General features: G+C 36.9%; 1 protein-coding gene across 6 annotated transcripts in view; it reads left to right on the forward strand.

The window, feature by feature from the left end:
* LOC145984049 (protein O-linked-mannose beta-1,2-N-acetylglucosaminyltransferase 1-like) overlaps window positions 1-25643 on the forward strand; it is a 570971-nt gene that overhangs the window by 535615 nt on the left and 9713 nt on the right. For all 6 annotated transcript variants that reach the window (XM_083117391.1, XM_083117388.1, XM_083117389.1 and 3 more), the window contains 4 exons: window positions 6936-7006; window positions 11715-11975; window positions 16259-16460; window positions 19640-19830. In XM_083117391.1, the coding sequence (XP_082973517.1) occupies window positions 6936-7006; window positions 11715-11975; window positions 16259-16460; window positions 19640-19830 (725 nt within the window). The remainder of the gene's footprint in view (window positions 1-6935; window positions 7007-11714; window positions 11976-16258; window positions 16461-19639; window positions 19831-25643) is intronic.

Genomic DNA, 25643 nt, shown 5'->3' on the forward strand with positions numbered 1-25643 from the left:
TTTCATAATCTCTGCCTCCAGAGTGTAAAAATAAAATACAAACTACTCAATGAAATTGTGAACTGTTATAAATGTTCCTAATGAAAATATTGAAATTAAAGTGGTATCCTATGTTATAGGTCAATATTAGGGAACGGATTTTTAGGTGCTAAAAAAGAGGAATTTAGGACTTTATAAACTCCATTTTAGGACTTTTTGGTGCTTATAATAAATTAAGTTAATAGGCATAATTATTAATTAATAATAATTTTATGAAATAATTATGTAATTTGTGTACAAAAGTTACTATTTTTGTGAAATGAATACTACTTTTTGATCATAAAAAAATATACTACAATTTGTTCAATGTAAAAAACTTATCATAACCACCATATGCTTTTCAATGTTCTCGATGGTGAGGTGAACTCCAGTCCTCGTTGAGTGGGCGCTTGTACACAGGAATTCAAAAATTAGGCATGACTGAGGCCTCATCTCTTACGAAAAACCCCAACAAAAACCGATATTGAATTGGAAACACTGTATGCAAGACAAGGAAGAGCTGCACGCACAGCTGTTAAGGTCATCAGCACTACACAAGAGAACAATACTAGCCACGAATCCTCAAGGAATTAGCATAGGATTTTGTTCCATGGCCATTTTGCCTCAGAAGAAATATTTGTTGTTAATTTTGAACCCGCAAGAAGTCAGGTTCTGAGCTGGCGATTTATTTCCTTCATTCCTTGCTTTCGGCACAAGATAAGCATGTGGTAACTTTGCAATTTTTACGATCATTTTCCAACCCTCTGGGTTAACTTCAAGGATAAGAACGAATGGTGGAGTGACCAAGTAAATGAACGAACTTCATAAGCTCTTAAATATTACCCAAGCTTTGAACATAGGTTCTTCGGTTTCATAGAGCAGTATACAAAAAGCACTCTGTCATGGAGGCCCTCAAAATTGATATAATAATTGCATCAGAAAACCTGATATTAGAATATTTTCAGAGTTTAGGCAGATTAGCAATTACGTCAACCAACAACAATTTCACCTGTATTGTGTGATATATGGTTCTGCCCTAACGATTAAATATGCTCTTGTCATAGTTACACATTTCCGTTTTGCAACACATAATCTCGACTCAGCTCGATATGTGCATTCCCTTGTCTCTGTTCTTAATTTTTTTTCTATTTAGGATATATTACGTTGCCTCTTTGCCTCTTGGTTAATATGTGGTGATGAGGATTAATGAGCAACTGATGATATGGGTGTAATGGAGCAAACATAGAGATACATCCATGCCTTATTCATGGTTCGAATTTAAGACCTCTGGCTTCGAAGCACATTTACTCCACCACGGGTGTCTTCTCATCTCTAGTCAACCTTAATTTCAAGATATAGAAAATGACAATACTCAATACTCAAGCAAATTGCATAAACAAACACACAAAACATTTCTATGTCTAAGTAATATGAAAATTAGTAAAAGCCAGTTTTATTCGTTCACTTTAACTTTTACAGTAAGACGTTACACAGAATGTGACATATAGTATGGTATTCTGCAAAAATTAAGTCAATAAATAATGTGCATCAATCATTTAAAAATATTTTGTATGAACTGAACAATATTAAGATCTCGCCACTAAAGTTCCCAGATTCGAATCTCGGACTCAGCATGAAAAAGGATGGGGGGTGTTCTTTATCAGCATCCCTTCATCAGTTCCATCTAATCATCACTCATCCTCATCGTCGTGACTAGCCAAAAATAATAGAAAACTGACGCTAAATAACAAAAATATAAATACAATACAGTGTTCAAAGTCACAATTTTCACATTTTGTATTTTTATTATTACCTTCTATATAAGTCACTTTTCTCTCATTCGCTTAATTGCAACCTCGAAGATTGCATCCCATTATTTACTACAGTTCAGTAATACAATTGAGTGAGAAAGTATTACAGCCCTTCCCTGGAAAGTGATGATTATGAGAATTTTACGTATTTCATGAATGGATTTCATTGCAATGGAACTGCATTGAATTAATTATTATGAGACACACACACAAACATAGAGAAACACAAAACATGGTTATTGTTACACTATATTGACCCTCATAAAAAGGAAAATAATACCCATCACCATAGACATGTGTTGCATTTGATGACGAGATAATTCATACATACACTTCTAAATGTTACTAAACGTTACAAGTAAACGTCGACCGGCTCAAGTCCCAAGGAACAAATACTTCCTTGCACGAAAATCAGTGTGCACGAAATTTAAGACTGAACGGTTACTAAAGTAATAGAAATGTGCATCCGTAATATCATTTATCGTTCTCTATTTGTAAATTTTGTGGTCACAGTATTTTTGTAGTTTCATGATTTTTCAGAACATTTTTCTACCTCTCTAGGTTAATCGTGATGGCTAGGATAAGTGATGAATGGATAAAAGATGTAAGCATGACGGAACAAACACAAAACCTATCCATGCATTACGCCTACAGCTAATTCGAACCTATGACTCTAAGGCAGCTACACTCTGCCACAAAGGCTGCTATGCAAACAAAGTAATTACTGTATTTTATATACGTTTATATTTGGTTAGCCCTTCAGCTATTTTTTTTTAAATATTTGAATTGGTTTATTTTCCTTCGCTTTTCTATCACCATTGGCTAATCGCAGTGATGAGAATGAAAGATGATATGATGAAATTGATGAAAGGACACTCACAATGAACACCCATGCCAAGGCCGAGATTGGGACCCATTGTGTTGTAGCGTGCTGTGCTAACCACTCTGCCACAGAGGCTGGGATCTTTTTAATGTATACGAGAAATTTGTTCCTTGACATCAGACTATAACAGTTCGTATGTGTCGATTGCACTAAGGGCGGACAGTGCAGAGCCTCACTTAGAGTTCAGTCTATGCTCTAAGGAATGATTAAGCACATGATGATGTTGGAAAATAATTCACATGATGCATTAGCTATATCTTTGGAATATTGTTTTTCGATCAGGAAGAGAAATAAAAGTGAGAAACACAGTGACACACTGATTTATTGAATTAATTTATTTTACCACGCTTTTCTGCCACTTTCAGATAATCACAAAGATTAGGATTAAAGGTGATGAAATTTGTGAAATGAGAATCACAAACAAATATGAATAGGACAGGTCAGAAGCCCCACTGCATGAGCCCAGACGACAGAGCCTCATTAGTCTGCAAAATGCAGTTAAGAGACACAACAACTTATTGTAGAATAGATTTGTATACCATTCTTTTTTCTCTCCAAAAAACGCGAGGGAAACTATTGCGCATTCTGTGACTTCATTTCCTCGTTACTTCTCAGAAATCACCATGAGTGAACATGGCTTCAACTAGTTTTATCCTTCAAAATAATGAAGGTTAAAGGGTTAACAGATTCTCCCAAGACAACATCTAAAGAATACTGCCACATATGCAAAATGTAAAACATTTTTATTTTCTCTTCTCTTGGTAACGTCGTTGCCTTGTAAACAAGGGGTCCCGAGTTTGATACCCCATGGAGGCACATTGTGGTTCGGATCTTACCTTAAATTGTATGTCCAGTCCCAATTAGCCTATTTGTGCATAAAAGTAGACTTAAAACTCAAACTGAATAAGAAAAATCAAGAGTAGAGAAGAAACTCATGTCAGGAATTTTGATATTTTTTTATCCTTCCTTATTTATTCATTGCTAATCTGGTTCATTCCCATGACAGCAATTAATCGATGCAATAGAAATACGTGAAACTTATGAAGAAAGAGGTGTTGGTGCACACACATACTCTCACAGACAGAGGAAGGAACACCTAAAATTCTTCCATAAACTACCAAGTTGATGTCTGATGACTCCATGAGAAAACTTTCAAGAAACAAGTTTACGTGAATATAGCCTACCTACACCTCAGGTTCAGTGACTCACAGTATGGGTGGTCTTATCTGCAATGATCTTCCTCCCCTTCACTCTCTTATCAAGATACTGGAGTAATGAAGTGTTTCCAACTACCTTGCAATCTAACTAAGAGAAGAGAGAGATTTTTTTTAATGTTCCTCAATGTACAGTCACAGACACTTCTGGATTGTAACAAACCCATTAACTTTCAATGTGATCGTTACAAACCAGAAGTGTCCATGGAGAACCATCTCTCTATGCCGCAGGAACTTATTGGTGCAAACTTTTAAAATGCAACTTCTCCTGATTCTCAAGGCAGATTGGGTTCTCCCCGAGGCATAGTGGTAACGTCGTCGCCTTGTAACGAAGAGGTCATACGTTTGATATCCATTGGAGGCACATAGTGGTTCGTATCCCTTTTAAACTGTAGGTCAACTACCAATTAGTCTATCTATTCATAAAGTGTACCCAAAAAAGTCAACATCAAAACTCAAACAGCAGGCAGGTTTGAAGTGGTCTTCTCTCCTTGATGAACAGCCTCTATACTAGGGCAGTTGTAGTTTCTGGCACAAACCCTCCCCTTTCACCTAACTGTTGTGTCAGTGGAGGAAATAGGCGACATTATTGGTCAATTGGTCACTTGCAGATTTACCATTTCTAGTCGGCACAGCAGGCACTTGAAACAGCCAATCAGATGGAGGTATTCTTGGAATCTTCCCATGCTCTTACACTGTTGGAGACCGAGAATAATGCAGGCCCTGTTTTAACAACTGAATCATTTTGTAGCTGGATACATCCCAAAACAGACCAAATTTTGTTTGGTGTGTTACACCTATGGTCCCTTTAATTGCCTAGGAAGTACAGCATTTAACAATGAAGAACATCTCATCCAGTCAGTTCACTCCACATTTTTTCAATTTCACAATGCAAGCTGGAAGATGGTGAAAATTTGCACTTGTTGACACCCCTTGCTCTTGCATTGCTTCTTTTACTGCTCGGATTTCAAGGTCTCAAAGTTCAAGTGTCTCAACCCTTTGTTTGATTGAGTTGGTGTTTTAAGTCCACTTTATGCACAGTAAGGCCAATCGGGACTGGACATACAGTTTAAAGTAGGATCTGAACCACTATGTACCTCCACCCAGTAGCGATTACATGGGGACGATGTTACCACAGCACCATCGGGTATTCTCAAACCTTTGTGGTGGAAATTAAGGGTCGTTCTTCATAAAAAAAAAATAAAGTTAAGCGAATGGTTAAAAGGCATTTTTCTAGTGAAAATAGGCATTTATAGGAATTTATAGTTCATTTAGGTATTTTAGTTCCTATAGAATTTCAGTAGATGTGTACTGTGTACATGAAATGCAAAGATCTATAAATAGCACATGTCTAGAACGTAGCAAAAAAAATTAGGTATGGACCTTGAAATCTGTTCCCTAGACGCTTATTCTGTATTATTCTGTATTATTATTATTGCGCAATACAGAATAAGCGTCGAGGATTGCTGTCAAAAGGTGTTGTTTTTCTTCACGACAACGCACGACCACACACTGCAAATGTGACGAAAAACCTCCTACAGGGATTTGGCTGGGACGTGTTTGACCATCCTCCGTACAGCCCTGACCTCGAGCCTAGCGACTTTCATCTGTTCTTACATCTCAAGTCTTTCCTTGGCGGTCAACACTTCAACAATGACGACGAGCTGAAAGAAACTGTTTCCAACTGGTTGAAGACACAGGCGGCAAATTTCTATGAAGAAGGTATACAAAAACTTGTGCCACGCTATGACAAATGCCTGCAAAATTTTGGCAGTTATGTGGAAAAGTAGTTTAAGAGTTGTAGAATTTTGTGCAATAAATAACTTTTCTGTATCTGTACACAATTTAATTTTATTACCAAACGGAACTTACTTTCTGGACGTGCCTTGTATAAAGAGTTGTTCAAAGTGATGTCCAGCTACATTCACACATTCCTGGCATCGTTTGATCTCCCGATCTCTCGGCTGAAGATCGAAATGAACACACAGTATATTATATTCTTTGCTTCTTTTTTTTTTTTTGTATTTTGTGTGTAATAATATGTTTGTATTCTGGTGTATTTGTATTACACATTTAGAGTAATAATTATTTACATTGTTAACAGCATTTATTAATTGTAAAATTGGTTGTTGGAAAGAAAAGACATTAAATCAAACATACAAATACATTAAAGAAAATTATTGTGATAACTTGCTGATTATATTTTCAATAGTATAAAAAGTAAAGTTGTTCCTTGTGCTTGGCACCAAATCGTGAAAGCTCAAAGGTGATTTTAAAGGTCCTCCACACATTCTCGATCTTGCCTGTAGTTGATATGGTGTACTACAGCTGCCTTTAATCCCTAGGTATGTCATTGATGAGAAGTTGGGTGAGTCCCAGGGCTTCTTATGCAGGGACATCAAGAGATCAATTCTTGACTTGAGATCAGGGTTGTTAAAGGTCCAGGAATTGTAAATAAATTCAATTCCGATCCTGGAGAGAAAATCAACAAGTGTAAATGGGTTCTAGACCGTAAAGAACCTTTTTATGTTTAAAGTATTTCAATTCGGTTCAGAAACCTTTTTTCCGGGTGAATTTATATATGGTCCAGGAACCTTTTTTCAATTAAACAATTCGCAACTTGGACCAAATTCAAATTGAGCGAGAAAAATGTTCCAGTCCTGCAGTGGAACCCAATAGAATTTATGGGTTCGTAGACCTTTAACAACACTGCTTGAGATTACCCACCCTTGTATTTAAACCTTGCATGCAGTCAGATGCCCTACGAACTTTAGCATTGTAACTCTTGTATTTGATCAATGTGCATGTCCTAGTCTTACATTATTTTTCATTATGCTCTCTTATTTGCAGTCAAAGTAATAATAGAAGTATTTTTATTTAAATGTACATAGTGTGTGTGTGTAATATGTTAAACAATAATAATAATTTTTATTGGAATGTCAGAATTTCGTATGTTAGAATCAAAGTATCAATACATAACCTTGTCTGAACAATGAATTAATGTTTCAGGTGTTGAATAACCAAGTCCATGATGTCCCGGTAGCAATTATAGCAAGTAACAGGCCACACTATCTGTATAGGTAAGGCAATATGTGAAAGACTCAATAATATTACAAAAATACAATAACTAATTATATTGAGATTTAGAAGAATGAACTGGTTATTATTAATTGGCAGATGGGTTTTGACATCAAGATATGCACTTCACATTTTCTTCAAAATATTAATTATAGAAGTAATACCAGGTATGTTGTTAACCTGCATGCCATCCACCAGGCACAATGGGTGCCACAAACAAAATTGTAAAATTACTTCTTAAAAATATAAACTAGTACTCACTTTTATCCGCGAAGCTGTTTTTTCTTCTTTTTCGATTAATTTCAGTGGCCACTGCCACCATCCTCATTGGAACTTGCTGCGCTGTCGCTTGGCGTGCGTCTTTTGTTCGTAGTTTTCTGGCTGCCGTTAGGTGCGCTGCTAGGTGCGCTGTGCATCTTGGTGCGTCGTCTGCTATTTCCGGGCGATAACTGCTGCAGTAGTGGAATCCAAGTATGGTGCGCTTGCCCGCTATCGATGTTTAGTTCGTGCGGGAAGTGCATTATGGCGTGCGTTTCCTTGATTTTGGTGTCTATGAGCGTGTGGGCAGTGTGTTTGACTCGAACCTTTTGAATTTTATGGCTATTGTATTTGATATGTCTAGCAAGACCAGTAGTGGGTTGGGCTTTTTTCGCATCTCCTAGGTGCTGTTGATTCTTTCATTGACAGATCTGATGGACCTGCCGATGTAATGAGCCTTGCATTCACACTCTGCATCATATACACCTGGGTTGTCAAGGGGGGAGAGGAAGTACCGTTTGTGCTTGTTCAGTTTATCAGTTACTTTGGAGTTGGGTTTGTGCGCTACTTTGATGCCAAATGGGAGAAGGGCTTTGGCTATGCGGTTGGAAGTGGTGGGATGGTAGGGGAAGGCAAACCATTTATATTGGTCGCTGGGGGTTGGTTGTGGCTGGGTTGATTGTGGTAGGTTAGGGTGTCTGACCTGTATTTCCGCCTTACTGCACCAAGTGGAAAGTTGTGATTCAGTGTAGCCATGTTTCAGGGCTATTTCTGTGATGGTGGCTATTTCCTCTCGTAGATCATCTTCTTTGCCACAGTAGGAGAAGGCTCTTCGATAAAAGTTTAGCCACACATTGGCTTTTTGCTTAGGGGGATGGCTAGAGAGAGCATGTATGTACTGGTTGCCTGCATCCGGTTTTCTGTAGACGGTGGTTGTGAATTTGTTAAGTGCACGGCTGATGGTGATGTCCAGGAAGTTGATTTTACCAAGTTTTTCATGCTCTACGGTGAAGTTGAGCCTGGGGTGGATGTTATTTAGTTTGTTCACTAGGAGGTTGAGTTCTTCTGCCTTTTTGTATACAACTATTGTGTCATCCGCGTATCTTCCATATCGGATGTGTTGTAGTTCTGGAGTGTGGAGTATCTCTTTTTCAACTACGAACAAAAGACGCACGCCAAGCGACAGCGCAGCAAGTTCCAACGAGGATGGTGGCAGTGGCCACTGAAATTAATCGAAAAAGAAGAAAAAACAGCTTCGCGGATAAAAGTGAGTACTAGTTTCTCCGTATTTATATACTACCGCGTCTCTCTTTTCCCAATCATGAATTACTTCTTAAGTTTGGATTATAAATTCTTTTAAAGGCTGTAAATAATAACACCCTCATTCATGAAACTAATTTTATTCCCTTTGATCATTTTTTATTGTAATACGCTATTGATAAAGACTAAGAAAAGAAGACTGCAAGACGAGCACTTCCTGTCAGGATGCAACTACATGTGCTTGCTAAATATGCAAGCAAAAATTATTTGTTAAGTCCACATTATAACTGTTTTAAAGCACATGGATAACAATACATTTATTGATTAAACTAATTTTATTAAGTTCGAACATTTTAATTGCATTGTGCAATTGAAAATGAGAAAAAAAAGAATATGTTGAAATACCAAACTGAAACATATTAGCACATGTATGCGTGAAATTTACCCAGCCAGTGATTCTACAGCCCTGAAAACAGAATTAACAAAGTCTTGCAGCTGATTCAAGGTTCTGATAGTCCAAAGAGTTCACTGGATAGGTATTGAGAAGGGTGGCCTCTGACATGCATTTGAAATAATAATAAAAGAATATATTTCAAATTTGCTTGGGTAATGTTTACCCATACATGCATTCTTACAGGTTAAATAGTGTAAAGAGAGCAGTTTCTATCACATAATACAAGGCTCATTCAATATATAAATGGAAATATGTTGTAACAAATATTTATTACAAGCAACTACAGTACTATGTTTCGACATAGCCCCCCCTCCCCTAATTCAATGCCAGCGCTTGATAAGGGCACTGATTCCACAGGGAGAAAATTATTTTGGACGCATGCGTAACCACTCATGCACCGCTGACTGGACTTCATCGTCATTCTGGAACCTCGATCCACTTAGTGCATCTTTCAGTGGGCCAAAGGTGTGGAGATCAGAAGGTGTGAGATTGGGCAAATATGGAAGGTGGGGTAAGCACTGAAACTTTAGGTCCTTGATGGTAGACAATGGGACACTGGCAGTGTGGAGCAAAGGCACACCAGTGGACACCAGACCACATTGTCTCTGCACAATGGCTAGTTTCAGTTTATAGCGCAAAAGGTTGGAGTAGGTGGTACTGTTTACATTATGACCTCTGGGCATGTTATGTTCAAGATTTGGCTCCTTGTGGTCCCAAAACATAGTTTACATGACCTTTCTGGCACTCTGTTAAGCACGCATCTTCTTCAGTCTGGGAGACGAAGGATGTCGTAATTTCATTGTTGTCCTCTTACTTTCTGGTTCATAGAAATGAACCAAACTTTCATCTCCAGTGACAATACGATGAAAAAATGCCTCACCGTCACCTTCATAATGGTGCAAAAGCTCCCTGCACACCTCAACACATCTCTCCTTCATTTCCAGTGTCAAATGTTTCAGAACCTACCTCGCACACACTTTCCTGAACCCCAGTATGTAATGACTGCCTGATATGGTGGGCTGATCCTACACTTACTTCCATCTGGGTAGCAATTTCACTGACAGTAATACACCGGTTCTCCCGTATCAAGTCCTCCACTTGAGCAATGTTGCTTTCCGTGACTGCAGTGACAGAGCAACCTGGACACGGAGAATCTTCAACACTGTTGGAACTTCTCAGCCCACTCTTACACTTGTGATCGACTCATACAGCTGTCACCGTACTGAACTGTCATGTGGCGATGAATTTCTATTGGTTTCACGCCTTCACTCAACAAAAATCTCATGACACTTTGCTTCTCCAGGTTGGAGCACTCCTGTAAAGGTGCCGCCATCTTGTGTAACTGTTTCCCAGTGTTTCATGCGTGAGGCAGGCATGCTAACCCCAGCTATGAATAGCTTACAGGTGCCTTCACAAAATAACAAACATATAACAATCACGGTCGTATTTTAGATTTTTTATACAATTTTTCCGGTTATTTATTGAATGCTCCTTGTATTAAGAGTTCATCTGAAATGTTGAAAATTAAGATTTCAAAATTATACATCAGCCACAAATAATATTCCAGTTAATGGTTTATATTTAATATAATATATAATGTCTACATGTATACCTATATTAATATCTTTTAAATGCTTTTATGTAGTTGTCTAGTGAGAATGACAATGTCTTCTGTAGTATCAATTCTTGCTTGTGTCCTTCTGTCAGACAGGAGGATCTTTTCCTGTTGGGAACAGATTTAGAAATGTGAAGCCTTGGAGTAAAAATGTCAGTTAGGGGGAGGGGTGTTTAACCCTTCATGGGTCACACGAGAAAAGTACATTGTTGGTTGCGCTCAGTGTCAGAGACTGGGTTTTTTAAATGCATTCAATTAATGGTCTACAATGCCAAACCATCAATTATTATTACAATTAAATCTTTATTTACAAACAATTGAGGTTATATAAAACTATTAAACGTATATTTTATTTGATAAAAATAAATATTCAAGACAAAATAAGTAATTTTCTGCATAACGAAAATTTCAATATTATATGTGCGACCCCAGACTAGAGACCATGTGTGACCAATGCAAGTTGAATTCAAACACTGCATATACTGAAAGAAAGAAAGAATAGCAATAAATGAATAAAAAAACAGTTCCTTGATGTAAGGATCTAGAAAGATGGTTGTAGGCATTATTACTAGGGCTGAGCAGATACCACTTTGAACCAATGCCAATGCTTAAACTCTTACAGATTCCTACCAACACTCATACTTAAAAAAATTGCAATAATTAAAATTTGTTCAAAATATTGATCAATATTGGTGTGTAAATCAATTCACCAAGATATTTGCTTTGGAATATTCAAGAATTGCATCAGAATGTTAAAATAGATGTTATGTAATCACAACATTCAGTTTTTCATGCAAAATTGGTGCACAATAAAATGAAAGTTTGAATTTTGCATATTTCCAGGACAATTAGACTCCGCGAAAGTGTCGCACAACATTTTTCTGGGCCCTATGTAAGACCAATATGCTGGAAAAGTATTGGCTGGTGTCTGTAGATGAATTCCAACTGATATTTTCTGATACATGATACCACTGGTATTAGCCAATTCAGATACATTGGCATCAGTATCGACTCAGCCCTAATTATTACTATTAATATTGGAATATCAAAGTTAGCTGGTTCAAATATATAATTAAAAAACTTCTTCTAGATTCTTCTAACTGTGAAAGTTTCATTTTTTCAGAATGTTGAGGTCTTTACTATCAGCACATGGAGCCAATCCTGAGATGATAACAGTATTTATTGATGGATACTTTGAAGAGCCATTGGAAGTTACAAAGTTATTTGGTCTGAGAGGTATTCAGCACACACCTATTGGTGTCAAAAATGCAAGAATATCACAGCATTACAAGGCCTCCCTTACTGCCACATTTAACATATTTCCTAATGCCAAATATGCTATAATTGTTGAAGAGGATTTGGATGTGTCACCAGACTTCTTTAGGTAATTTTAAAAACATTCATAAATGTATATTTTTCTTAAATATAAGGAAACAACCACTTTCAAACCATAAATTAAAACTCTTTAATTTTTTTCCCAGCAGTGGCCAACTTTCTTCACTGCCTTATCTTATCTCATATCTCACTTGTGCACCTTTAGCTAAGCCACTATCATTTGATTTCCTTTGCTATTGCTTGTGCTCAGACAAACAAATCGTACATCAAAGTCATGTTATTATTTGTATTAATATCTGGCTGCAGAAAAATAAAATGCCTCACGGGACTATAAGAGGGAATTGAAAAATTTACATGCCTGACTTTCTCAAAAAGTTAAAAATTTGTTTGATAATTTCTGTTTATACACAAATATTGCCATGTAGTGCAAATTCTTTTCAATTGTCTTTCAATTGTTTTTTTTCTCGCTTTTTTTTGCACTTTCTTTTTTTGTAAATTCATTTGTAGATTTTTATATTTTCCTTGTTGGGATAGCTTTTCTATATCATTAACTTACAAGAAGGATGAATGACAAAAATTATTTTATATTGGATGAGAGGGAATCACAAATTAATAGGTACCTCCAGACAGCACAGAAGATTGTGAGATATGCGTGCCAAACTTCTTTCATTGCTGAAAGTGCTTCACCAGGAAGATATGCCTAGCCAAACACCAAAATATTTTGAGGCTATGTTCAGGTCCCTCCAGGAATGCTCTATGTTCGAGCAAATCACTTGTTACCTGAATATTGAGAGGTAGCAACTTTTACCTCAGCTAACAGAAATTTTCTCTGCTACCTCTGGTCAGCATTAGTCTTCTAGTTGCAAGATGGTGGACAGAAGGCATGTGCAGTAAAAATTTGAAGGCATAATGCGCAAGGAAATGTCTTGCGATTAAAGTCATCAATTTTACATAATGATAAATATGGTGCACAAAACTTTTCATTGTTATTGAGGAAACTTAATGAAAATAGATCTGCTGTTTAAAACTTTTAATAGCCTTTCTGTCAAATTTAATTGATTGATTGATTTGCTGTTTTAAGTCCACTAATCGGGACTGGGCCTACTGTTTAAAGTGGAATCTGAACCACTGTGTGCCAGTGGCGGCTCGTGGTCTGGGTCTATGGGTGTGCACCTTGGCCTCGTGTCCAGAAGAATTGTTATTCCCACTCAATTATTCCTGCCCATTTCTGCTAATCGCATTTGCAATCCAAGTTATGGCACACCTTTCCCTGATGATGAGACGATAGCAGAGTTATATTTCATGAAAATTTTTAAAAAATAAGGTTTATTACAAAATCGAAATACCCTAGTGATTTTTTTAATCGATCACGACAGAAGATGTGTTGTTTGGTCTCTTTCGTGACCTGTAGAAAATTTAGCATTTGACAACCTGACAAAATCACTCGCAACGCTATGCCAATAAACTGCTATGGTTTGTAAAGGATAATAATATTGCCAGAATTTTGTGTAATTGCAGTGTTTTAATAATGTATATTATCTTTCTTCAATGTAAATATGTCCAATCAGAAACCCAAATTTAATGTCACATAAACATTTCATCATAAGTTAATTGCCATTTTTAATGTAGTTATTCACTTTAGTCATTGTAATGAGGATCCTCGAAACCCTAATCAAATGCAACTAGTTCTTGCCAGCACCTCTACAAAAATTATCTCAAATCAGTGACATAATAGTACAATTTACAGATTCTCATATGCACTGAATGAAGAATTAGATTGATTGTTCTGTGACAAAAATACAAGATTAAACTCTTGATTATTTCAAATTTTCATTGAACTTCCAAATACAAGTCAGAGCATCTAAATACACCAATTCCTTCAACATTGTGAATGTTTTTAATTCAAATGACTGACATTTTATAAAACACTTTTTCCAGCACCTGTATCAACATATTCCCCCTCATTGCATCTGGCCTTGCATGGTTGAATACACTTGTCACTACATGCCATGCCCTCCCCCTTCCTTTCCCACCCTCCCCTCATTCAGATTTCAATGCTTTGCTCAGAACCGCATGAGGTGAAAGAGATCAAAATTTCCCTTGCTGAGAAACAAAATCCCTCAATTTGCAATGATGCATGGGTTGTTCTCTAGTTTCGACTCTGTCACACGGCAAGGAGTGGAAAGATTGCAACACTACATGATGAAGAGGGAACAGCGCATGTCCGTTGCTACTATGTCACAATTCCTTGTGCGAAGCAAGTCCGAAAGCCCTTGATCCAAGCCATAAGAGCCTTTCTGCTTCCTCTAACCACCGTCGAACACAGTGCCATTTCATTGTGCAGCCAGGTGCAGCTGTGTGCACTTCCCAATTATGTTCATGCCACCCATCCGACGCGAGTTACTCAGGTAGAAAAGCTGATGTAAGGAAGTAAATGGAAGGTAATGTGGCCCGATAACATTCGATGTTTTAAAGAAATGGCTTTCAATGAATAAATATAATAAAAATCAATTACATTGAACATTTATTTGGGTGTGCACATGCGTGTGTGCGAATAGGCAGCAGCCGCTACTGCTATGTGCCTCCACTGGGTATCGAACCTGGAACCCTTTGATTACAAGGCAACGACAATACCACTGTGCCATCAGGGAGGCCAGCCATCAAATTTGAGGTGCAGTGAGAATAAAAGAAAAAAAAAACTTGGATTGCAAGATAAATTGTCATCAGCTGTAAACATGCTTGTTCTCAACTACACATACCTGATGATGCATTGGTGTCCAGATGATGTTTGTTTAGCTGCTGCCATGGTTGCCCCTTGGTAAAATTTGACTGTTTAACTGGTATCATTGCAAGTCTTTGGTTCTTAGTAGAACATCTTTCACAAACAGTATCATGCAGTGATTTCAACAGTGGAGTCTTGTATGGCACATATAATCACAATATTATGTGCAAGCATTGTAATTGCCATGTGGCATGAGATTGTCCCTATTCCATTGTGATGCATTTCAACTCGGATCGACACAAAATATTCTTTCTCAAAACAAGTCAGTTGTGAATTGTAGCCAAGAAAAGAATTGATTTTAATCCTTCAACCTTCCTGAAAGCAATTATGTTTCTGGCTGAAAGACCTCAATGTAAATATATTGAAGGCTACTTTGTAAAAATAGTACTAAACTTTAGTACATTCTTTACATCTTTCATAATTTTTTGGTGTGTATAAGGAAATTCAGATTAAAAGAGCTGGCCCCCGTGGTGGAGTGGTTAGCACATCGTGCTATGATGCCAGGGCTCCTGGGTTTGAATCCTAGCCTGGGCATGGATATTTGTGAGTGTCCATTCATCAATTTCATCATCCCCATCTTCGCAAATTAGCCAAAAGTGGCACAAAAAGTGAAGTAAAATAAAGCAAATCAATCAATCAACCTGTCAAAGCAAAACAATTGAGAACCTGTTATCAGAAAGATACTACTTATCAAATATTTCAGGTTGGAATATCAGCCTAGTAATGGGTGTTCTTCATCCTTTTTTATCATGTTGTTTTGTACTGAAATCAAGAAGATAAATTAATGAATGAAAATATAAAATAAAAAGCCTACATTATCTGAGAGACATCACTGATTTTTACTGTCAATCCTAAATTTGAAATTCTTTTGTTGCAACTTATTGCATATTTTTTCTTCTTTCGTTGCTTCAGGAGTAGTCTTATTAATTATACGAGGGATAGTTGGAAAAAGTTTTCCATATGTGTATTTCCAGAAAGCGTGGAGATTTTGAGTTTGTAATATGTTATGGTTATGCATCATCCTTCTTTTGTTGTCCAACACACGATGACCTTTTCCTTGCAAAGGTGCCAACGTACTGCTGTGTTGAAGACAGGAAGAGTTGAGAAGTGTGTGCCTGGCTGGCATGGAGAACAGAGGTGTGTTGCAATCGTGGACTACAGATGAAGTGTGAAATGGACAACTTTTTTCTGTTCTGTAGAAGGCACTGGGAGGGAAGCATTTCACCACAACAGCAGAAGTGGAAGCTGCCGTACAAAACTTCATCTGTAAATAGGAGATGCAGTTTTACGAACAGGGTTTCTTGTAACTTGTGAAGCAGTATGACAAGTGCCTGAATGTTGCTGGGGACTATGTGGAAAATTAGTGTAATGATTCCTCTTTCTGCTCATGTCATGTTCTTTCTCTAGAAAAAAAGCTCTGCAGATGGCAGACTATTGACACTTTTTTTTTCAGACTATCCCTTGTATATATAAATAATATTAACCATATTCATAAACCAGAGAAAGCAACTTGTCATAATTGTTTTCTGTAAATAATATTAATTTTTCAGCTACTTCAGTCAAACAAAACGTTTACTTGAGGAAGATGAAAGCATATATTGCATATCTGCATGGAATGACCAAGGATATGAACATACAAGTGAAGATCCTAGTCTGTTGTATAGAGTTGAAACAATGCCAGGACTTGGCTGGATATTGAAGCGATCCCTCTATAAAGATGAACTGGAATCCAAATGGCCCACACCTGAGAAGGTCAGTTACATATTAGTCTCTTGAAGTGGTCATGCATCATGAAATATGTTGATAGTTTGAATCAATCAACACTTCACAAAATGGAACTACATCTGTAGTTGATCATGTGAAGTAGTGTGCGAAAAATGCCTGTTTTATGGGATTGCAGTAAAACAATATGCTAAAATGATATCAACAAATCCAGACTTACCAGGAGTTCTGAAAGGCATATTTTTTTCTAGAAATATTGCAGTAAGCAGCATGGTACATAGGTTTTTTTTTTTTTAAAAAAAAAGAGCTTATCCACAAGAACAAGATAAAAACAAGCTAATGACCATAATAGTCTTCACATTGCACTGGTTTTTTAGTGAGAAAAATAGTTTCAACTTTGCTTAATATAAAAATACAGTTTCATAACAAAACAGAGGAGAAAAGCTTTAATAAACTGCTGATAATTTTATTTACTGCTGAAACTTCCATTTTGTTGTCAATAGACTTTGATTACCTGTATGCTACTAAAGTTGTTTCCATCAAGAATTGTTCAACTATACTACAAAAAAATTATTACAAATTTAGAATCAAACTACATGGAAAGTGTTGATTTAGTTCAAATTAAGCACAAACTCCATACAGTAATTTATTTTGTATAAGAGGAATCAAAGCTTTCTACTTCAAGACGTCATGTTTTAAGTGAAATTATAACAATTAGTGGACAGCTCGTTACAGTAAATATAAAAGCAGATCCTTTAAATTATTACATTGAAACCTTTACTGGAGTAAGAAACATGAGTAGTAAATGCCAGAGGCTAAAAGCAAAACGTTCTTTCAAATTTAGTCATTAGTGAAAAAGCATTGGTGGTTACATATTTTTAGGATTCATAAAACACATATGGCAATGTAGAATCAAATTTATTTTACAAGATATTCTAAACTATTGTCCATGAACTACGTATATTATAATTATCATCAAAATATACATGTCCTTTCTTTAAAGTGAAGTCTTATAAAGAAACAAAAAAACTGCAGATGGACATGCAATATACTGAAAAATTTGAATTATTTTACACATGAAATGGAAAATCAAACTTACAAAATGTCAAAGGGCAGCTGAAAAAGACTTGTTTATAGACACAACAAGGAAATGGAAAGTTGAATGAGTTTATGTAAATAACAAACTGTACAAGAGGAAGTAATAGCATCAAAAACAAAAACCTACAGCAAAACAGATATATTTGTATTATTTGATTAAATGTTTCAGATATACACATGCAATCATTGGCAGGAAACTACTGATTATCAGTAGTAAATTTGTGCTGTGTACTTAATACTTAAATGACAGCAGCAAATATGATTGATTTATTAATAGCAAAAATCTTAATGATTTAGCATGCGCACAAACAATGAAATTTAAATTGCATCAGGAATTGCATATAGCAAAATTACATGTGAATACCAATACATGTTTCAACTTCACAAATCATTATTTAAAAGTAAATCTTACATTCACATTTTATGACATTTGATGATTAACCTCAATGCACTGCAATGAGAAATGAAGTTAATTAAGGAATCTAAGGTATAAATTTGTTATTTCTCAATAAGATATTGGAAGGCCTGACCAATAATCTTCTTATTTTGCAAATAAAGCATATGCTACACTTGCAGAATATAACCTTAAATTTAATATACAACTCAGGAATAAGTTATATATTTCAATTACCTGCTTGTAATTGCAAGAAACTATCAATGTCAAGAGTTTGAGATGGATGTAAGTAAACTTCAAAATTCCAATGGAACTTTCTTAAAGCCTTTCATTTTCATTGACACAAAATGTTGTGATACACTATCATTAAAGGCATATAGTGTATATAAAACAACTTGAAATTAAGAAATCACAGAATATTTGATTATTATGATTGGTTAGAAATCCTTAAAGTGAAAAATAAAAAAGAACAAATAAAATTAATATGACGTAAGTACCAGTGAAAGAGAACCTTCAAAGATGGCATATCAAACCAGATGTAGCAATAATACTGGAACTGATATTGTTGGAGTAATATTAGAATCTACCATATACACTGTATTCATCATAATAAGAAAGCTGGCAATAATTAGCTCAAGAAAAGAAAATAAATACTGTGTCAAGAAACTCCTTCCTGCAAAGTGAGGTAATCTTTTCTTATTTCCTGAAATATTTCATATCAAGAATGGAATCTACAACATAAATTCACATGCATTATATTGAGTATCTTAGATATTTACCTATGAAGAATAGTTACGTCTGTGAAGAGGGGAACAAATAAATTCCCATGACTGCAGATGTTAAAATTGCTTGGAAAAATATGCATTACATAACTGATGGACTGTAATAATGGGATTACATAGCTTTAAACACATACCAGTTGTCAATTTTAAAAAGGAATTAAGGATCATGAGATTATGAAGTTTCTGATTTCAATACTGATTGCACATCTACAACAAGAACTTTGAACATCACCGTGGAAAGCAAGATGTCATTAACTCGGAGGATGACAGGAAATGATACCCAACCTGCCGTGGCATTGGTAAGTATTCAGTTTTGTGTCATTATTTTAATTGTAGTTTCATAGGCATAATTTGACTCTATTTTGCCATATGAAAAGACATAATTTACTTATTGTCATAAAATCCAAAGAAACTTATATTATAATTTAGATTTTCTCTGTAGTTCAAATGTTAGGCATAGCCATTTATCATTAAGTTTCTAAATCTATGATTCAGATACATATATAGGAATGTGCAATATCAATTTTTGTTTATTATATTCCATCTACAATAACCAGTGCTTGTTGATGATAGTCAGAACCTTCATTAGTTAGCTTAATTATAATTACTGCAAAATTTCATTATTTTTATTTTTTTCTTGTGTTCAGATAGCTGTTGTTTCTATAAACATTTAAAACAGCTTGAAGCAGCATATTATTGTATCTAAAAATGTTTACTTATTATGTTTGTTGAAATTGTAAACATCAATATTCATTATTTTACATAATGTATGTATATATATATATGCTAGTAATCCCACACAACAGTTTAGTTTTTCGCACACAAGCTATTGTATGTTGGGTAAAAATGGAAAGGTACCTTATTAAGTTATAGCTACTGTTGTACATTGTTTAGGTTATGTGTGATAAATGCATTCAACTTATTTTTCTTTTAAGATGTGGGACTGGGACATGTGGATGAGACTGCCAGAAATACGCAAGGGAAGAGAGTGTGTTGTACCGGATGTTTCCAGAACATACCATTTTGGAGCCTCAGGTCTAAACATGAATTCATACTTTCAAGACGTATACTTCAAAAAGCATTCCTTCAATACACAACCATATGTGGAAATTAAAAATGTTGACAGGTTAGTTCCTAGCAACTATTACTTAATTGATAAATATCCTAAAGTTAACAAGACATTAGAAATTTAATTCTTAAGAGTCATTGTTTGCTATTATATACACACACATGTATTTGCAGAAGAATATATGTACGAGATCTGTTCTTAAACAAACCTCAACAATCGAAGTTGCTACAGTAAATTGATGATGCAGTTCTGTAAAAAGTACTTGATTTTCTTACATTATTTTTTACTTTCCTTATCAGTAAATAATGAGTAAATTATTTACTCATTCCTATTCTCCAGAATTTAATCTTTACACTGATACACATAAATAATTTGTTTCACAATTGCTGTTATTGCTACAATAGTAAGCCCTTAACAATGTTTTCAATTGCTGAAGTATTTCTTGAAACAATGCCTGATTTTTGTACACCCTATCTATAAAATTGAACACGTATTTTAAAAATACAAGACTTATTTTACTTACGTTTTGTGAGTTACTGGTTTTCCTTGAATGACGTTTCGAGAACAACTGTTCTCTTCTTCAGGTTCTAAAGTTACATAGGCTATCCAAAATACACCATAGCCACGCCAATTCTTTTTCCCCAAAATTCCAGGAACAAGGATATAGGTTTGGTTATTAAAAATGGAAAAATTGGAATCCATTTTAAAACCTTTTAAAACTTACAAGCCCTTTGTTATTGTTAAATCACGATTTAAAACCATCTCAGGCTAAAAGAACACTTCCCAATAAAAATGATAAAATTATAGAAATGCAACTTCCATTTCACGACCCTGTACTGACTGTGGGATGCCTCCTCAACAAAAGCAGGAACCTGTCGCATGCTGCCTTCTCCTCCCCCACTTCCCCTCCATTTCCCTTACATACTTACGTCATATCTAACTTATGAAAAACTAAATGTGCTGACCAAGGCAGTAATTTATTTTATTAAAAACATAAATTAAACGTAACGTTTCAACCTTCTAGCAACGTCTTCTTCAGACACTGTATCAAGTACAAATGTAACAAGATACAAAAACAGGGCATTATATATACACACAAACATTACTCCCTCCAGACTATTAGAAAGTTGTTCTGGAACTTTCTAGCAGGTGACTTTCCCTTGTCAATTATACTTTCACCTAAAAGGCTAAACATATTTACTTCCATATAGAATGTGGTTGCACTTTTTATCTCAACTCTTTTTCCTTCATTTTTCTTCCCTCTCCTCTCCTCCTTCTCTCTTGTCCTTTCCACTCTTTCTAACACCTTCTTCCATTCTTTGTCTAACTTCAGTCCCCCAATCCAGTTCATTGTGTCTTCTTCACCTTTCTTTATTGCCTTGGACTCCTTCCATTTTCTCACTATATTCTCTTCTCCCTTCCTATCTGCTTATCCTCATCCCACTCACTCTATGTCATGTCCTGTTTCTCTCGTGTGTTTAAATGTCGTATTTCTCTCTCTCTTAAGTCGTACATCATCCCTATGTTGTTTCAACCTGTCTTTCAGCCTCTTTTTCGTTTCTCCTATGTACACACTCTGACATTCTTTACATTTCACTTCATAGATAATCCCTTCCTCTTCCTCTTCTCTGTTTTCCTTTTTCTTGCTTGCATTCTTCGCTATTCCTAAGATGCTTCTCCCTCTCTTCCTGTAAGTTTTAATGCCCGCTTTCCTAAACACACTGCATATTTTTTCTGTGGTCTTCCCCATACTCCTTATTCCAAACCTTCTCTTTTTTCTTTCTCTTCCTCTCCTTCTCTCTCTCCCAATTCTCCCCTGCCCCTTTTCTTCCATCTTCTGTTTATGTCCAGTCTATCCTGCTTCTCATAGCCATTCTTTTCCAGCTGTTTCCTTCCAGCATATGGAAGGGAACGAAGAGGCAGCTCGACATTTTTGCCAAAGAAATACAAGATGAAGAAAGAGGGATGTTATTGGAACTTGAAATAGAAGAAGACAAGTTAAGCTACCTAGATATATTGATGAAAAGGAAGAGAGGACAAGAAATTGAAACCTCTTGGCATCAGAAGAAGTGTGCAGCAGGGGTATTCTGCCACAAAAGAAGTGATGTAAGTGAGATGACAAAAATAAATTTTATAAAGAATATGGAGGACAGAATAAAGAAAATATGCACTAAAGAATGTGAAGAAGAAGACAACATAAATAGCCTATGGAAACAGCTGGAAAAGAATGCCCATGAGAAGCAGGATAGACTGGACATAAACAGAAGAAGGAAGAAAAGGGGCAGGGGAGAATTGGGAGAGAGAGAAGGAGAGGAAGAGAAAGAAAAAGAGAGAAGGTTTGGAATAAGGAGTATGGGGAAGACCACAGAAAATATATGCAAAGTGTTTAGGAAAGCGGGCATTAAAACTTACAGGAAGGGAGGGAGAAGCATCTTAGGAATAGCGAAGAATGCAAGCAAGAAAAAGGAAAACAGAGAAGAGGAAGAGGAAGGGATTATCTACGAAGTGAAATGTAAAGAATGTCAGAGTGTGTACATAGGAGAAACGAAAAAGAGGCTGAAAGACAAGTTGAAACAACATAGGGATGATGTACGACTTAAGAGAGAGAGAAATTTTATATTTAAACACACGAGAGGAACAGGACATGACATAGAGTGAGTGGGATGAGGCTAAGCAGATAGGAAGGGAGAAGAGAATGCTAGTGAGAAAATGGAAGGAGTCCAAGGCAATAGAGAAGAAAGGTGAAGAAGACACAATGAACTGGAATGGGGGACTGAAGTTAAACAAAGAATGGAAGAAGGTGTTAGAAAGAGTGGAAAGGACAAGAGAGAAAGAGGAGAGATGAAGGAAAGAGAGCGTGAGATAAAAACTGCAACCACATTCTATATGGAAGTAAATACGTTTAGCCTTTTAGGTGAAAGTATAGTTGACAAGGGAAAGTCACCTGCTAGAAAGTTCCAGCACAACTTTCTAATAGTCTGGAGGGAGTAATGTTTGTGTATATACTGAGGGGTCCAAAAAAATGTACTCACTGTTTGTAATGCAATAATTTAGAAACAAACAGACTTACACGTACTAATCTCATGTGGACGTGTAGTGTTAACTGTTTAATTTGTCGCGGGTAGGTGGCACTGGCAATTTTCGCCGTGTATGTGTGAGTGTTGGAGCGATCACGCCAGTACAGCGGAAGACAGTCGAGTAGCAACAATGGCTGCGGTACGGTTATCATTTGTGGAATGCAAGACTGTATTGAAATGGTTCTGGAAGTACGAGAACATTCAAGAGGTTCAACGGCAGTGGCAGAATGAGTTTGGAACACGGCCTCCAACACGACGAACAATAGCCCGTATTCGTGATAAGTTCGAATCCGACGGAACTGTTCATGATGTGCACAAGGCAAGATCCGGTCGACCATGAACAGCTACAAGTCCAGAGTCCAGTGCTGCTGTGGTGCAACATTTCACCCGATCACCGCAAAAATCAGTGAACCAGGGAGCGCGCGAAAGTGGGGTGAGCCGGTCTAGCGTAAGATGCATTCTGAAGGGTGCACAGTGGAAAGTGTACATTCCAAGACTGCTACACGTGATCAACGAGGACGATCCGGATCGTAGGGTCGAATACTGTGAATGGTTTGAGCACATGGTTCGCGAGGATGGGGAATTTGCAGGGACAGTTGTGTGGTCTGATGAGGCGCAATTCAAACTTAACAGTACTGTGAACCACCACAATTGTGTCTACTGGTCGCCCGTCAATCCTCACGTTTATGTGGAGAAGGCGGTGAATCTTCCGGGGCTTAACATGTGGTGTGGTCTGTCATCGCGTGGTTTGATTGGTTCCTTCTTCTTCGAGGGTACCGTAACCGGTGAGGTGTATCTCGAAATACTTCAGTCAAGGATTTTGCCTGCCATCCGAACCCTATTTGGCGATGAAATGTTTTACCTGCAGCAAGATGGAGCCCCGCCTCACTACCTTCATGATGTCAGGTCGTACCTGGATGACACTCTCCCCGGACGGTGGATAGGTCGATGCAGTGCTATTGAGTACCCACCTTGGTCCCCTGATTTGACACCACTGGACTTCTACCTGTGGGGTACCGTCAAGGATGATGTGTATCGACAAAAACCAACTACACTCAACGAGCTACGTGAAAAAATAATAGCATCATGTGCTGCCATTATGCCAGATACACTGACGGCCGTAGTACGGTCTGCAGTTCGGTGCCATCAGAGTTGTTTACAAGTTAGTGGTGGTCATTTTGAACATCTAAGATAACTCTCTCTCAGTGCCAAAAATTGTACCCACAAGTCAATTTTGTCAGAAGATATGGACTATCAAACAGTGAGTACATTTTTTTGGACCCCCCTGTATAATGGCCTGTTTTTGTATCTTGTTAAATTAGTACTTGACACAGTATCTGAAGAAGACCTTGCTAGAAGGTTGAAACGTTAAGTTTAGTTTAGTTTATGTTTTTAATAAAATAAATTACTGCCTTGGTCAGCATATTTAGTTTTTCATAATCATGGAAACAAGGCTTAATGGTGTTATAATATCTAACTTGAAGTCTTGTCTGTTTTGAGCCTTGCATAATATGTCCCGGGTAACATGGAACCCTATATTCTTATACTTCCTCTTTTCCCATTTCTTAAACATCCCTACCCACATTTCATCGACATTTCCATCATCCCTGTTTAATTTATTTTCCCTCCCCTTACAAATATAGGAAGCTTCATATATGTTCCTCCTGATTGGTTTACTTTCTTTCCTGATTATCTTCTGTTTTCTTATTTCATGAGTGGCCACGGTGGCTCAGTCGGTAACGTGTCTGACTACCATGCTCAAGGTCCCGGGTTCGATCCCCAGCCGGTTCAAATCCGGGAACTTTTCTAACGTTGGAAGTGGCCCCGGTGCCCACCCAGCATTGAATGACATGGGTACCTGGGGGAAACCCTGGGGGGTAAAGTCGGTCAGGGGTGTGATGCTGATCACATCACCCCCACTCACGACCGGATCAAGAAAGTGTTACCCCCACACACCCTATACGCCTTCATGGCATGGTGCTAAGCACAGGGGAGCACTTTACTTTACTTTTTACTTTACTTTTTTCTTATTTCATGTCCATTGTCAATGATATGCTCAGAGAGCTCTGTTCTGGGGACCCCCTCCTTTATATCTTTGTCGTGTTCTCCCCACCTTATGTCCATACTTCTCCCTGTTTGGCCAATATATTCTTTGTTACATTCACATTTTATGCCATAAACTCCCTTCTTACCCCCTCTTTTTCCCCTTCCTTTCCATCTTTCTTATATTCCGTAAAGTGTTTTTCCAAGGTCCTCGGAGCTTTCATTCCACACTTATCCCATATCCTCTTACTAGTCTCTCCACCTTCTCAGATATCCCATGGAAGTATGGGATTCCTATATACCTAAAATCCTCCTCATCCCCCTTCTTTCTCCTCCCCTCCCTTCGTGTCATTCCTCATACCATTGCCATCCACCTCTTTTTTGCATGTTTTTCTTGCCTTGTTTAGGTTCCTTCTTAAATCCAACTCTTTATACCCATTTTCTCTCCCTACTCTCATTATCCATTCCAACTCTTTTCTCAATTCCCCCCTGTTGTTGCACAACCTTATTGTTCGAACAAAAAAGTTTTGGAATACGTTATTGTTGGTTCTTTTTGCGTGGGCAGATTCATTGTTGATGTACAATTCCCCCGATAGAGCTTTGTGAAAAAACCTGGTTATTATTTTCCTCCCTTTTTTATAGATCGAAAGGTCGAAAAAACTTACCTTATTATCCTTCATCTCTTCTTTGGTGAAGTTAATCCTCTCCAAACCCTCTTCCTCCCTGATGATCAGGATATCATCAACATAC

Source organism: Lepisma saccharinum, chromosome 2, assembly GCF_977018435.1.
Source record: "Lepisma saccharinum chromosome 2, izLepSacc3.1, whole genome shotgun sequence".
NCBI classification, from domain to species: Eukaryota; Metazoa; Arthropoda; class Insecta; order Zygentoma; family Lepismatidae; genus Lepisma; species Lepisma saccharinum.